The following is a 16,629-nucleotide window of genomic DNA, read 5'->3' on the forward strand; positions in this document are numbered from 1 at the left end:
TTATATTCTCTCCACATTTTTTTTTTTTTTTGAAAAAAATCTCTATCAGGAATAATTACTGAAGAATGGACTCTTCATATGTTTGGCTGGAAAGGTAAAGAAGAAAGGAGAAAGGGATTATTTGCTTCTACTATAAATTCTAATGACTCCCCATTTCTTTCACATTTCCTATTTGTTTGTTTGTTTGTTTGTTTGCCAGAGGGTTGCATGATCACATTGAAGGGGGAAAGAGAGAGAAGGCACCCTCGTACGAGGAATGATCACACTGAAATCCTTTTCTCCTCTCTTTCCTTTTAGGATTTTGGGTTCATATGTGCACACACAACCAGCCTTTTTCTTCAAGCCTCCAGGTCTGGCACACAAGCCTCGAAGTCAGCCACATGAGATCCTTCGACCTTAACCACCATGCCACCTATTGGGCCTCATGTTTCTTATTTCCCCGTCTACATTTCCAAACCATCCACCAAAACAGAATAATAGCAAACTAAAAAATGATTTGGTGAAGGGCCAGTAAGTGTTGCAGAGGTTAAGGCAGCTGGATCTCATACGGCCAACTTTGTGGTTTAAGTCCTAGACCCAGTGGTTTGAAAATCACACCAGGCGCATTTGTGTGAGTGCCCAAAATCCTAGGATGAGAATGGTGAAAAAGAGATTGCAGTGTGGCCATCCCCTGGAAGGGTGATTTCTCACTTACCCTCTCTCTCTTTCTCTCTCTGCCTCTGTCTCTTTGTCTCTCTAGCGACCACACATGCTTTATTGCAAAAAAACTTAAAAAAAAGATTCAGTGAATAATACAGACTTTAAGGTGATGACATATGTTTTCTCTTTCCTCTTGAGCTGATTGGCATTTTTATCAGAATATTCAGAATATTCAACTGTTCCCAGACTCTTTATTGGAAAACCGAGGCCAAGGGACCAAACTGAAACTCGATTCTGACTACCTCACTCCTTATGTTTCAATCTATGGATTGGAAGATTCACAGTAAACACATTGGAAACTAAAAGAAGCATCACAGGGCCATCCCATGCCCTGATGGTTAGGGGAGCTGTTTCTCACGTGGCTGACTGTGTGGACTCGGTGCGTTTTTCAGGCCACATGTGCATGCATCCCATAGTCCCAACATGATGGAGAAATAGAGAAGGGATTGTGGTATGACCGTGCCCCAAGAGTAGTGCTTTTCCCCATTTCCTGCTCATCTGTCTGGCAAGCATGTGTGCCCTCTGGCAAATTAAAAGTAAATAAATAAAAGCATTATAATATTTCATTATATGTACCCTGCAATTTCCTGATATATCTCAATATGAGAAATGTGAACCTGCACTTTAAAAATTAAGGAAATAATAATGTTTGTTGCCATGCCATGACCTACATTTTTCAACAGTAACTAATTTCTTATATTCAAGTGGTAGAATTATGTTTGGTACTTTATTTTTCTTTAAAAGTATTATGTGTTATTAAAGTATCAGGAAAAATATATACTTGGTATTGACTTGTTTCAAAAAGCTGCCTATTTAGAATTCAGTTTCTCTTTTATAGGTTTTATCCCTATCATTATGCACCTTTCCTATCTGATATCCGCAACATTAGTACCCTTGAAATCCATTTTGAACTCGGTAAACCTTTCAAGCCATTCGAGCAGCTTCTTGCTGTACTTCCAGCAGCTAGTAAAAATTTACTTCCTACATGCTACCAGGTGAGTTTTGGAATTGAATTATTTTCTTTTTTTTTTTTTTTTTTTTTTTAGTATTTAGGATCTTCTACAAACATAGATAAAGTAGTACCCAAATTTATTTAGTATATAATTATATTTATTTTCAGTTTTAAATGGACTATTTCTCTAACAAGTTCCTTGAAAAGTGTTTCCTTGATTTAAAGTTAGCTTTGCTTTAAAAGCACAAACTCCATAAACATTCAGACTTCTTCATTTTTAGCAACTTTACATACATCTTTAATTTGTCTCTAAACTGAAGAAAGTAAACTAGGCAAAAATCTGAAACTATTTATTTTGTCCAAACATTTACAGATTTGTCTCTGTTATCTTTTACACTCTACCCATCATAAAGGGGATAGGTCTAAGTCATTTATCTCAATAGTGGTGTTACCTGAGTGTATATTTGGGTTTTGAGCATTTTATTTATCAAATTGTGAAATGAAAGGCTTTGGTTTAATAAATGTATATCACATAACAGGAGGAAGAAATATTAGGAGTAATAGAGTCAAAACTATAAAGTCTACTAAGCTGTTTCTAAAGATAGCATTCATTTAGTTCTTCTAGAGTGTCAGTCTATATTTAAGTTCCATGGTCTGGTCCTAGGAACTGGAATACACACAAACACACACACCCACTGCAGCTTTAACAGTGTCTGACTCTCCTGCATCTTTCTAAACCTCCGTCTGCCCTCAGTCCTGGCTCCTGGCTTCCCTTTCTTAATAAGTTTCTTTGATGACTATTTTTCCGCCTTCAGATACATTAACTTTTGATATTTTACCACATGGATCAGTATGACTATGTGAATATTTTATGACCATATCTGTTTCAATTGCTCAGTGCCCATGCCATAGCAGTTATTAAATATTTTGAGTACCACCTGGGGAATATACTGTTTTATTTTCTTGTAAAAATATCTACATCATAATCTTCCATATTCATTTTCTCAAAAAGATCTTTATTTGGGCCAGCCCATGGCCTGGTGATTAAGGTAACTGGATCCCACGTGGCTAACCCTGGGATTCTAGTTCCAGGAGCTTGTGTTTTTCAAGCACATCAGATGTGTTTCCATGCCCAAAATCCCAACAAGAGGAAGAGATGGAGAAGGGATTGTGGCATGGCATAACCATAGCCATGCCACAATGAGTGCTTTCTCACTTCTTTTCTCTCTGTCTCTGACTCTGTCTCTCTCTGGCATGTGCACATGCCCTCTGGCAAATTAAAAAAAGAACAGAAAACATCCTGATTCTTTCTGTGTTTACCTCTGTTATAAAACCTCTAATAAACACATGTATTATTAGACTATTTCTCTTTGATGTTAGTGGTAAAGTGTTTCTTGAATTTTAGATTTTTTTTATTTTTGAACTATCTTATATAACAATCGTTATATTATTTAATAGAATAAGTTGATTGGAGTATGAAGGTAAATTGTTAATTTGATGTTAAAAATGAAGTAGTTTTTGAAGCCTGTGAAGTTCAAATAGGAAAACAGAATTTAGCTAGGTTTGGTAGAATGAAAAGACAATTAAAATTAAGATGACAAAATTAAAGTTCAGAGTAAAGATGGTTTTGCTACATAACTAAGTCAGTCAAACAGGAAAGTGATAAGTAGTAGTGAATATGGAATTATTACCGTTGAAAATCAAAGTATGCCAAGTGTATTGTAACATAACTAAGACTTGTGCTTAGACATTTTAAACTGAAGTATGTGACAATTATAAAAACATTAACCAAAAACTATATTGATGTTCTTATATTTCTATTATACTATTTTATATTTTCACAGCACTTGATGACCAGTGAAGACTCACCAATTATAGAATATTATCCACCTGATTTTAAAACTGACCTAAATGGTAAACAACAAGAATGGGAAGCTGTGGTTTTAATACCTTTTATTGATGAGGTCAGTGCATGTAATAATTATATATACACATACATTCCTAATAAACAATGGGTTTTAATCACCTTTTATGTTTCATTAATAAAATGTAGCTAATATCTTCCAGATGTTCATCAAAATTTAGTATGCTAATTGTAATAAGGCTGGAGTGGCTCTTACTAGTACCTGACAAAGTAGACTTTAGAAACAAGAGAATTACCTGAGATAAAGAGGCATAATTCATACTGATAAAAGAGTCAAGTTATTTCATCAAGAAGACATAAAAATCCTGAATGTATATGAACTTAATAACAGAGCTTCAAACACATGAAACAAAAACTATCAGAATTGAAAGGAGACATAGACAAATCCACAGTTATAGTTGGAAATTTCAACAGTTTTCTCTGAGGAATCAATAGTACAAGGAGATATAAATTAATAAAAGTTGAGAAGACTTAAATACAGTTATAAACTGGGCCAACCAGGTGGCATGGTAATTAAAACAGCTGGATTCCTCTATGGCCAACTGTGTGGTTCGAGCCCTGGATGCAGCAGCTTGAAGAATATACCAGGTGCATGTGCATGCATTCCCCCAAATCCTAAGAGAATGGAGGAGAAGGGATTGTGGTGTGACTGTCCCCACTGGGGTTTGATTTCTCACTTTCCACTTCTCTCTGTGGAAAATGAGAGATAGAAAGGGAGAAATCATCCCCTCAGGGGGGATGGCCATGCCACAATCCCTTCTCCTCCTTCCTCTTCTCAGCAACATAAACAGTATGCCATCTGCTGGTCCCGAGCCATAAAATATTTCTTAATCTTTTTCATTGAAATTTTCCTCTAGTTTTAAACAATAAGTAATTCATGACCATGTTTGTGCTAATTGTGCCAATGAAGAGCACTACAGGCAGAGTAACTGAAAAAGTAGCTTCAAGCTCTAGGATGGGCCCCTCACCCTATAAAATAAGGATGTGTAATGGCAGAAGGATGTGCTGGCACAAAACAACAATATTATAATCACATGTAGACAATAAATAAGGCTGTGCCTGCTAACAGCAACAAGAAACTGTATAATGTTCTCTGACCACATAGAATTAGGATAGAAGTTAGTTACAAAAATCTGGAAAATCCCCCAATAAAAAAAAATAATAATAATAACAACACACTTCTAAATAACCCATGGACAAAAGACAAAATTAAAAGATAAATTATAGACCATTTAAAGTGGCTGGATCAGACATGGCAGTTTGAGTCCTGGACCTGGCAGCTTGAAAAACACTCCAGATGTGCATGCATGCATGCATGCCCAAAATCCCTAGAAGAGTAGAGAAGAAGGGATTATAGCATGGTTAACCCCCTCAACAATAGTTCTCACTTTCTTTCTCCCTCTCCCCATCTCCATCTCTCTACGGCAAGTGTATACACCTGCCGGAAGCCCTGCTCCAGCCAGGGTGGGTTGAGACTCATACACAGGAAGGCGACGTGGGTGAACAAAATTAGGCTGAAACCTCAGTGCTCCTTAGCATGTTCTCAGCTGGGTACAGCCAGAGCAAGCTCAGGACTGCAGCATTAGCGGCTACCAAACACACATATTTATTGAGGGATGTCTTACAGGAGTAGGAGAAGTGAGGGGGAAATAAAAGATTTACTCTACGAAACAGGGAATTCAAGGCACAGGAACAATGATCATAAAACATGATGTCTGTCTTGTTTGATTAGGTATAATCAATTACAGTTCTCAGGATGAAGGAGTCTATTTGTCTGGTGCATTTTCTTCTTAAATCTTGATTACCGGACAGGGCCTTTTCAGATGAGAGGGTCTTGTAGCTCAGGAGACAACACAGGATGTTTTATTAGCAGTTTTTCATAGTTAACAGCACACAGGGGAGAAACTGTAGTTAGGTACTATCTGTTGCTTGCCCGAACCAGTTAAGAACTTCCAGCTAAGATAGTTACTCTTCCCCCTAGAGCCTTCAGGTTTATTTATCCTGTCACTGTTAGTCAGATCTGTCCTTCCTCTATTAACCCACGGGTCCCTGTATTTATTTGTTGAATTCTTTGTCTGTTAATCAGTGAATTCTTGTGCTTTATCTTTAAGCAGTTTCATCCCAGCCCAGGCCTTGCCTTAGGCATGGGAGGCAGCCTCTTTACCAGCTTGTGTTGTCTGCATGGTCCCGTCATACACCCTATAGCAATTTTAAAAAATAAATAGAAAGATAAATTACTAAATACATACGTTTGAATAATAGTGAAAGTAGAATATATCACGTTTGTTGCAACTTAAGCAGTACTTAAAAGGAAATATAAGGTGTATACTAAAAAAAAATGTAAAATATATTATCAGGACTTCTGCCTTGAGAAATTAAAAAGATAATTAAACCAAACTGAGCAGAATAAAAGAGATAATAAATATAGGAGAATAAATCCATGGAAAATGAACAAATGAGGGAAAAAAGTGATGAAACCAAAAGTTGATTATTTGAAAAGATTAATAAAATTGATAAAATAACTAATGTAGAAAAAGGGAAATTAGTGATTTTTTTTCTTCAATATAAATGGTTAAAGGTTTTATTAGTAGTGTGTTCGTTTGTGATGATGTGGATTTTGTCTGTGTGTGTATATGTGTAAGTAGTTTAGTCTATATTTAAACATTTGCTTATTTGTTATACTTTTCTTTAATTATTACCTTTCTTTCATAATATTAATAGCCTCTTTATATCCTACTGTAGTCATAGAAACATAAATAACTGGCCAACAAATGGCATGGTGGTTAAAGCATTAGACTTCCACATGGCAGACCACTGTTTAAGTCCCAGGTCTGGCATCTTGCTCCCGCCACCCCTCTTGCTCTCGCTCTCTCTCTCTGTCTTTTCATGATGAGCACACATGCCCTATAGCAAAATCAAAAAAAAAGGAAATATAAATAACTACATCCATATAAAGCTTTTAGTTTTTCTATTTTTTTAGTGGAATATACAGATATTATTCTAGAACTTTTTCTCTCTTAACAATAAAAATATCATGGACAGGGGCCAGCAGATTGTGTGGTGGTTAAGGTGCTGGAATCCCAGACCTGGTAGCTTGCTTTCTCACTTTCTCTCTCTCTCTCTCTCTCTCTGATCAAATTGAAAAATGATAATGATGGGGCCAGCAGGTGGTGTGGTTAAGGGTGCTGGACTCCCACATAGCCAACCGTGGTTCAAGTCCTGGACCTGGTGGCTTACTTTCTCACCTTCCTTCTCTGTCTCTCTCACTCTCACTCTCACTCTGTCCCTCTCTGGTCAAATTAAAATAAAAATAAATAAATAGATAAATAAATGAAATAAAGTTCAATTAAATAATCCTTTAAAAGATATAAGGACATTGCTCAAAGTCAGTAGATAGAAATCTAACTTATTCTTTAATAGCAGCATAATATTTTATAAAATAAATGTACCACAATTTTTATTCAAACGTTACCCTGGTGAATGTTCAGGCTACGTCATGTTTTTGCCATTGTATACAATGCTGTGGTAAAAGTGCTTCTGTATTCATGTATTTTTTATGTTTGTTTATTCACATATTCTTATATACTAGAACTTTTATTCTTAAAAGATAGTTTTCCAAAATAGGATTCTATGGTTCTCATTTATATGTACTAATATTTTTACTTTGAATGAATATTACCAGATTATTTTTCAAAAAAATTGTTCTAATTTGCACCATCAATCTTTTTTGCATTTTTTCTTTTTATTTCTATTTCTTTTATACATTCAGTCATGTAACTTAACTTACAAAGTGAATATTCCAACGTGTGTACATCTCACCAGTCCAGTTCACCATACTAGAAAGTTACCTTCAATAGATAATAATCCATTTCTTTGTCTCATAAATGCCTTGCCTCTATTTTTCTCCTTAATGTCCTTCCTCAGATTCTGCTCTTTCACCACCATCAGCATTTAAGTGACCACTTACCTGCTTCTTCTCCAATGCTGAATATTATTGTTCTATTTAATGTTGGCCAATCGATGAGTGCCATTTTATTCAAACTTGCTTCCCATACCCTTAATTTGAGTAGATTTCCCCCCAGATTTATTGAGGAATACCTGATAAATATAAATTATATGTATTTAAGGTATAACACATGATATTTTGGTATATGGATTCATTTGCTTATCATTAAAAAGCTAATTAGCATATGAAACATCTCAGATTCCTGTTTGTTTTTTTAAGAATTATTTTATTTTAATTTTATTTATTATTATTATCATTATTATTTTCCAGTTTGATCAGAGAGAGACAGAGAGAGAGAGAGAGAGAGAGAGGAAGTGAGAAAGCAAGCCACCAGGTCTGATACTTGAACCGTGGTCGGCCGTGTGGGAGTCCAGCGCCTTTAACCACCATGCCACTTGCCTGCCCCAGAGTCCTGTATTTTAATACTTGTGTGGTGAGAACTCATAAGTTCTTCTCTTTACAAATAATGACTGTGCAGTACAATATTATTAGCTATAGTCACTACTCTGTACATTAACCTCCAGTACATATTCATCCATCCTACATAACTGAAACTTTACACCCTTTGACTGGCATCTCCAATTCCCTGGCTCATCCAGCCCCCAATTTATATTTCTACCAACAGTGTAAAGGGCTTTTCTTTTCTCTGTATCCTCATGAATACTTATCTTTCATTTTGATGATAACCATTCTAACAGGTGGGAGTTGGTGCCTGATTATGATTTTAATTGGCATTTCTCTGGTGACTAGTAACTGAACTTTTTTTTATATATTCTTTGTCCATTGGATGTCTTTTTTTTTTTTTTTTTTTTTTTTTAACCTTTTTGCTCAGCCTAGCTTTGAACCCATAATCCTCAGCCTCCCATGTAGGTGGTATTACAGGCAGATAGCACTGTACCCATCTCGTATATCTTCTCTTGAGAAATGTCTATTAAAGTGCTTGACCCATCTTTTTTTTTTCCCTACTTTTGCCAGAAGAGTGCATGGGCTGGCTAGAGAAAGATAAGGAGAGAGAGAAAGCAACCCCTATGGGAGATGTTCACACCAGAATCCCTTCTCATGTATTTCTTTTCTTTTTTCACTTTCTTTGGGGGGGAGAGGTTTTCGCTATAGGGTGCGTGCACTCGCCAGACAGACAGAGAGAGACAGAGAGATTGAAAGCGAGAAATCACCCTCCGGGGGGATGGCCACGCCACAATCCCTTCTCCTCCATGCTCCTCTCGGGATCTTGGGCATGCACGCACACGCCCCCAGCGTGAGTTTAAGCCGCCGGGTCTGGCCCTCGAACTGCAGTCGACTACATGGGAGTCCAGCGACATAGCCATTACACTAACTGCTGGTCCCCCTTCTCATGTATTTCTTCATCCTGTTGGGATTTTGGGCACATGCACACATGCACCTAGCATGTTTCTCAAGCCACTGGCCCAGGACTCAAACTGTATAGCTGGCCATGTGGAATATAGCTTCCTTAACTTCCAGGCCACAGAGCCAGTGCATTGCCTATCTTTTCATTGGAATATTTGCTTTTTTTGTTATTGCATTGTTAAATATTTATATTTATAGTGAGTTCCTAATAGAGATGTTAACCTTTATGAGATGATTTACATATATTTCTCTCTTCTTCCATAGGAGAGAGGTTTTTTGCTTAGGATGTGTGTGCTTGCCAGAGAGAGAGAGAGACAGAGGCAGTGAGAGGGAAAGTGAGAAATCACGTTGCAGGGGGAATGGCCACTCTGCAGTCCTTTCTCCATTCTCCTCCCAGGATCTTGGGCACGCATACGCACATCTCTGTGTTATTTTGAAGCTACAGAGTTCAGAAATTCAACTGCAGTTGGCCACGTGGGAGTCCAATGATAATAACCACTATGCCATCTGCTGATATCCATAGGTTGTCTCTTTACTGTTAATTGTTCACTGTTCAGAGAAGGTTTTTTTAGTTTGATGCATCCCACTTATCTATTTTGTTTTTGGTATCTGCTTTTGGGGTCATAGCCAAAAAATCATTCCCAAACCTATGTCACCAACTTTCTTTCCACATTTTCTCCTAATAGTTTTTTTTTCTTTTATTTATTTATTTTTATGTTCTTGCACAAATATTTACTTTATACATCAAAAAATTTTTGCTCATACTCCATGGTTTGTGACAGTTTATAAATAATTTTCAAAATTTCAAAATACTGAATTTTAAAGTTAATGTTCAAAATATTTCTTATAGTTTTAGGGCGTGGTGTGGTTTGTGACAGTTTATAAATAATTTTTAAAATTTCAAAATACTGAATTTTAAAGTTAATGTTCAAAATATTTCTTATAGTTTTAGGGCGTGGTGGCGCCCGCCCTATGGCAAACTATTTCTTATAGTTTTGTATAGTTTTGTTTGTGACTGTGTAACAACAGAGACAGTATGGTTTTAAATATTTTTGATAAAATATTTACATGTCAACTACTCAAATTGTTGAAAAGCTAATGCCCAGCACACAAGTCACACATAAACCTTCTCAATTCAGCCCTGCCTAACAAGTATTCTGTGATATACTATCTGCTTGCAAAGATAAATCTCTTTTTCTTCCTTCAACGTCTTTCTCAAGATAATCTTCTGATATCGTTGCTCTTTCATAATCGCTACTAATTACGGTGCTGGGCTGGAAAAGTCCAGGTTATTGTATGTTATAAATTCTTTCATGTATCTTCTCTATTCCTCTCTGTCAGGCCATCTTTCTAAGAGCTTCCGTTGGCTTACTTGAGATCCACCTTAGTTCCATAGCTTCCTGATTAATCTTCAGATATGACATTCCAGTCAAAGCCCTGTCCAATAATGAGTATTTCCAATTTCTGATTCAGTGCAACAGCATTGTTGAACTTACACAAATAACCCTTCTACTACTAAATAAGAATACTCCCAAATACTTTCCAATTCCAGAGGGGTCAGGAAGGAAGAAAAGTTTATGTTTCCATTTAAAGAAGCACAAGAGAAATATTTTAACAAATTGCTGAACATATAAACAACTTAAAAGAAAGTAAAATGCTGAAGTTGGGAAAACAAAGCATAGTTAAAAAAAAAAACAATAATGTTTTACTCAAAAGTCATAAAATTCTGGGGAACCAGCAGTTAGCGTAATGGCTATGTCGCTGGACTCCCACGTAGTCGACCGCGGTTCGCGTCCCGGACCCGGTGGCTTAAAACTCAAGCCAGGCGCGTGTGCGTGCGTGCCCAAGATCCCGAGAGGAGAATGGAGGAGAAGGGATTGCGGCGTGACCATCCCCCCTGGGGGGTGATTTCTCGCTTTCTGTCTCTATGTCTCTCTCTGTCTGTCTGGCGAGCGCACGCGCCCTACAGTGAAAATCTCTCCCAAAAAAAAAAAAAAACAAAAGTCATAAAATTCTATTATGCCAGTTCACTCCTATGTTCAAACTCTCTTCTGTTGAATATGCAGTGTTACTGTGGTCCAATCTTTCTGTTTAAATCCTGGAAGGTAACATTCAGTGTTGTTATTGATATTTCTTGTCCCTCACATTAAATTGGTCATTTTATTGGTTGACTTTTGTTCTCTTAATTCTTTATGTGTCTATAGTTTTCCTAGTAGAACACTCCTTTCAGAACTTCTTGAAGGGTGGCTCTGCTATTGGCAAATTCTTTCAGATCTTGTTTACCTGAGAATGTTTTTATCCTTTCTTTCCATATGAAAGATAATCTTGCTGGGTATAGTATTCTTGGTTTAAACTGTTTTGCATTTAACACTTTGAATATATTTTCCCATTTTTTCGTTGTTTGACTTGTTTCTGATGAGAGGTCAGAGGTTAGCCTGATTGGATAGCCTTTATAAGTAATGACGTTTCTCTCTTGCCAATTTTAATATCTTGTCTTTGTCTGTAGATTTGGCCAGTCTGGCTATGATGTGCCTTGGATAAAATCGTCTTGGTTTAATTCTGTTAGGGGTCCTTTGTATTTCTTGGGTCTAGATAGTTGAATGCCTCTCTAGGTTTGGAAAGTTTTCTTGTAGGATTTCATGGAATAGATTATCAATGCCCTTATGGGTCTCTTTGCCTTCTGGAATACCGATTATTTGGATATTTGGGTGCTTCATGTTGTCTAGTATTTCTCAAACAGTATTCTCATTTTTTTGGCTTATTTTCTCAGGTTTTTTGTTGTTGTTTTTTCTAGATTAGACGTTTTGCCTTCCACATCCGAGATTTGATTTTTCTGCATGGACTAATCTGCTTTTAATACATTTGAGGGAAGTTTTGATTTCCTGAATAGCAGCCTTCATCTCTAATAGCTCCATTTCATTCTTTTTTATGGTGTGTATTTCCTCTTTCAGATCATAGAAGAACTTCAACACCTCCTGGAACTCGTCTCTTTTTTCCTGCATCTTCTGGAGTTCATTACCTCTCAGCTCTTGCATCTCGTTTATTTTTGTCTCTACGAATATTCTGAATTCTCCATCAGACATTTCCATAAGTTCTACTATACTGTCTGTGGATGATGAATGAGGGATTGTTCTTTTCCCTTAGGGGAGAGATATTATCTTGTTTTCTCATGCTTCTTGTGCCTCTGCAGTAGTGTCTGGTCATTCTGTGACAAAATCTCCTCCACTTGTCTGAATATTTCGGGAGTCTAGAAGATGGAGTTTAGAGCATAGCTTCCCTGAACCTCTCCTAATTGTTTTATAGTTTCAGGTCTTAAAAATCTTTAGTTCATTCTGAGTTATTTGTATATAAGTTAGGATTCAATTTTATTCTTGTGGATATTCAGTTTTTGTTTTTTTTTTTTAACTCAAGTAAGAGCCAAAAAATAATAAAAGAATAAATAAATGTAATAGAGGGAAGGAAAAAAAAAAAAAAAACTCTTAGTTTCCAGGAGGGGATGAGAAAGACATTCTATTCCACATAACAAGAACAAGTTGTTCCTCAATCCTCCTCTCAGGATCTTGGACATGCATGCACACGCGCCTGGCGTGAGTTTAAACCGCCAGGTGCAGAACTCGAACCGTGGTCGACTACATGGGAGTCTAGCAACATAGCCATTACGCTAACTGCTGGTCCCTGGATATTCAATTTTCTCACCACCGTTTATTAAAGAGACTATCTTTCTCCGCTGTGGGTTCTTGACTCCCTTGTCACAGATGAGTTAAGTATAAAGCATGGATTTATTTTTATGCTTTCTGTTCTGTTCCATTGATCTATATGTCTGGAGTTTTTGTGTTTTGTTTTGTTTTGTTTTGTTTTGTTTTGTTTTGTTTTGTGAGAGCAAGAAAGTGAGAGGGAGAATAGTAGCGGTAGGTAGAGAGAGACACAAATATTTTACAGTGTCTCACAATGTCACACTCCCTGTACCCCAGCCTCCTAGTTACCTAGGACCACAGGTGTGCAGCACCACACCCAGTCTGAACCTGGGCTGCCCATGCAGCCTTAGCCACCATGCAGTAATGCCTTCCTGCTTACTCTGTTGCAGCTGGACCTATATATCCTTTTTTTTGGTTTTTGCCATAGGGCGTGTGCACTCACTGTACCACTCAGGAGGGGCAACTATGCTACACTCCTTTCTTCTCCATTCTCCTTTCAGGATTTTGGGCATGTGCAAACACTCCCAGCCTGATTTTTAAGCGACTGGGTCTGGGACTCAAACTGCAAATGACCATGTGTGAGTCCACTGCCTTTACCACCGCGCCATCCGCTGACTCCCCTACATGTCTTTTTCTTTTTTTTTTTTCTTTAGAGAGAGATTTTTGCTATAGGGCACATGAACTTGCCAGAGAGAGAAAGTGAGAAATCACCTCCTGGGTGAATGATCACAACACAATCCCTCCTACTCCATTCTCTTCTTGGGGTCTTGGGCATGCATGCACAAGTGCCGAATGTGAGTTTCAAGCCACCAGACCCAGGACCTGCACCACAGTCTGCCATTTGGGAGTTCAGCACCTTAACCACTACACTACCTGCTGGCTCCCCATATGTCTTTTATTGAGTAGATTTGTATATATGTTTGCCCTTTGCATTTTTGCTAAAGTATCTGTTTATATTCTCTTTCCTATTTGTTCTTTTTCTTTTTCTTTTCCTTCTTTTTCCTTTTAGCAATTTTGTATTTTAAGAATAGTCTTCCTACTGTCACATTTATGTCTTCATTTGTGTATGTTATCTTCTCATCACATACACTTTTTACTTAAATCCATGGCTGTTGAATTTCTCTCTTGCTTGCCTAAATAGAAAAGAGATTATCACTCCAAATGATTGATACTCTTAAAGATTTTCTTTAACTTGTTTTTGATTATTTTTTCCCATCAGGTGTGCACTCACCAGAGAGAGAGAGAGAGAAAGAAAGTGAGAAATCCACCCCCCTTCCCCCCAAGGGAAGTGGCTGTGCCACAATCTCTTCTCCTGGGATTTTGGGCAGACATACAAACAGTGTGAGTTTCAAGCCACCAGGTCTGGGACTTGAACTGCAGTCGGCCATGTTGGAGTCCAGTGCCTTAACCACTACATTGTCTGCTGCCCCTTTGGTTCATTATTCTGGTATTTGATTTATATATTGATATATGATATAAAGTTGATAGTGTACAGTGCTTTATTTTCAGTTCAATAGCTAATTATGATAATATCACTACTTAAGTATCTGAAATATTATTTTTGATGTGGATTTGGATCTGTCATTGAATTCTCTTCTATTCTTCTGGTCTGTGGGTCTCTTGTGGGGCCCATACTAAAATCTTTTGATTACAATAGCTTTATAAAAAGTGATAGAATTGGACCCAGCAGATGGCATGACGGATAAAGGCACTGGACTCCCACATGGCCAACCGTGGTTCAAGTATTAGATGAGGCAGCTTGCTTTCTCACTTTCCCTCTCTTTCTCTGTGTCTTTCTCTGAGTTCATGTGCCATATCACAAATTAAATAATAATAATAATGATAAATTAAAAATTCAGCAAATTGTTTTAAAAATGTGATAGAATCTGGTAAAGTGAGTTCTCAATTACTTTATGCTATTCATACATTAATTATTCCATGTGAATACTTGTGTCAGTACATCCTCTTTTAGAAATTCAGGCCATTGATATAGTCTAATTGGAATTATGTAAAGTATATAAGTTAATTTGGGAAGATGGACACGGCCATATACCACCACAGAATTTCCAAAGTAAAAAATTAATTCTCTACAAATTATGATATAAAAAGTATGATAAATTCACATTTAAAATTTGATTCTCAGGCTACCCTCATAGCTTAGTGGTTAAGGGAGCCTGACCCCACATAGCCAACCACAATTTGAATCCCAGCTCCAGCATTTTGACACATATGCATGCCCCAAATTCTGACAGGATAGAGAAATGGAGGAGACTATATCGTGGCATGACCACATCCTGCTAGGGGGTGCTCTCTCCCTCTCTCTGTCTCTCTTGCAAGTGCATACACACTGTGGCAATTTAAAACAATTTTTTATTTGATTATCTGCTGCTGTTTTTACCTACATTTAAGTTGCTACTGTTGGATTGATACCATCAGAGGAATTTCCAATGACAGCAATATCCAAAGGTCCTTTGAAACAATGAATAATAGCATATCACTTTTTGTGTAATGATATGGAAGAGTTGCATTAGTTAAGATTTTGTTTTGCAAGAACTCAACTAATGATTCTGTATGCTGGGATTATATGCTGGGAGTATATGCTAGGAGTCTTTATACTTTTAACCCTTTTTATTCTTTACATTTAGAAGCGATTATTGGAAGCTATGGAGACATGTAACTACTCTCTCAAAACGGAAGAGAGGAAAAGAAACCAACATAGTGAGTGCCTAATGTGCTGGTATGATAAAGACACAAATTTCATCTATCCCTCTCCATGGCCAGAAAAGTTCCCTGCCATAGAACATTGTTGTACAAGGTAATGTTATTTGGTAATTTTTTAACAATTACAAAAGATACATCTGAATATATATTTTAAAAATTAATAAATATTACTACTTTGGGACAGTTATATTCAATTGGTCGTTAATGAGTAACACCCAACTTGCCTGCAATTGTAACATCTCTGACACTTGTTCCTGTAATTCTCTGCTTTGGTCAGAGTCTGCTTCCTTCCTTCTTCTGTTTAAGTTATTTTTTTATTTTCTAATTTAGTAAATATCTCTGCTCTTTGTCCCCTCAAGAGGATGTGAGGTTTTTTGGAGAGTTTTGCTATAGGGCATGTGCACTTGCCAGAGAAACAGAGAACGAGAAATCACCCCTCCCCCCATAAGGGGATGGCCACGCTGCAATCCCTTTTTCTTCATTCTCCTGGGATCTTGGGCACACATGCACATACACACTGGCGTGAGTTTGAAGATACTGGGTCCGGGATTCAAACCATGGTCATCCTTGAGGGAGTTCAGCAACATAACCGCTATGCCATCTGCTGGTCCCAAGGATGGGAGTTTTTATTTCCGTTGTCAATATATCTACTCCCAGCATTATTTGTATGCTATAGCTTTGCCTCTTATACCCCCAACCACTGGATTAAAAAGAAGAAAAATAGAATAACAGAGCTCTTCTATATTCTTGCCTCAAATCCATTTTTTCCTTTTAACTTCTTCATTAAAATGTTTTTTCCTCTTCTCTAATGACCCATGTAAATTATCTACCTAGTTGATAGTTGAGTTGCAATTGTAGTAAATAGTTCTCAGTTACTAATTTAATTTTTCTTTTGTTAACACAGAGAAAGGTGACATAGACATTATAAAATGATTATTCCCCATTGTGTGTTTTGGAACCAGGAGGATATAAAGATTTGTCTTTTTTTATACTATATTTTAAAAATTATGGGACCAGCAGGTAGCATAATGGCTTTGTCGCTGGACTCTCATGCAGTCGACCACAGTTCATGTCCCAGACCCGGTGGCTTAAAACTCACGCCGGGCGCATGTGCCTGCGTGCCCAAGATCCCGAGAGGAGAATGGAGGAGAAGGGATTGCGGCATGGCCATACCCCCTGCTGGGGTGATTTCTGTCTTTCTGTCTCTCTCTGTCTGGCTGGCAAGCGCAGGCACCCTATAGCAAAAACCTCTCCAAAAAAAAAAATG

General features: G+C 37.3%; 1 protein-coding gene across 7 annotated transcripts in view; it reads left to right on the forward strand.

Annotated features, from left to right (window-relative positions):
• XRN1 (5'-3' exoribonuclease 1) overlaps positions 1 to 16,629 on the forward strand; it is a 153,357-nt gene that overhangs the window by 40,608 nt on the left and 96,120 nt on the right. For all 7 annotated transcript variants that reach the window (XM_014593184.2, XM_014593182.2, XM_006162304.3 and 4 more), the window contains 3 exons: positions 1,538 to 1,694; positions 3,496 to 3,615; positions 15,287 to 15,456. In XM_014593184.2, the coding sequence (XP_014448670.1) occupies positions 1,538 to 1,694; positions 3,496 to 3,615; positions 15,287 to 15,456 (447 nt within the window). The remainder of the gene's footprint in view (positions 1 to 1,537; positions 1,695 to 3,495; positions 3,616 to 15,286; positions 15,457 to 16,629) is intronic.

This window comes from Tupaia chinensis, unplaced genomic scaffold (genome assembly GCF_000334495.1).
Source record: "Tupaia chinensis unplaced genomic scaffold, TupChi_1.0 Scaffold139833_1, whole genome shotgun sequence".
NCBI lineage: Eukaryota > Metazoa > Chordata > Mammalia > Scandentia > Tupaiidae > Tupaia > Tupaia belangeri.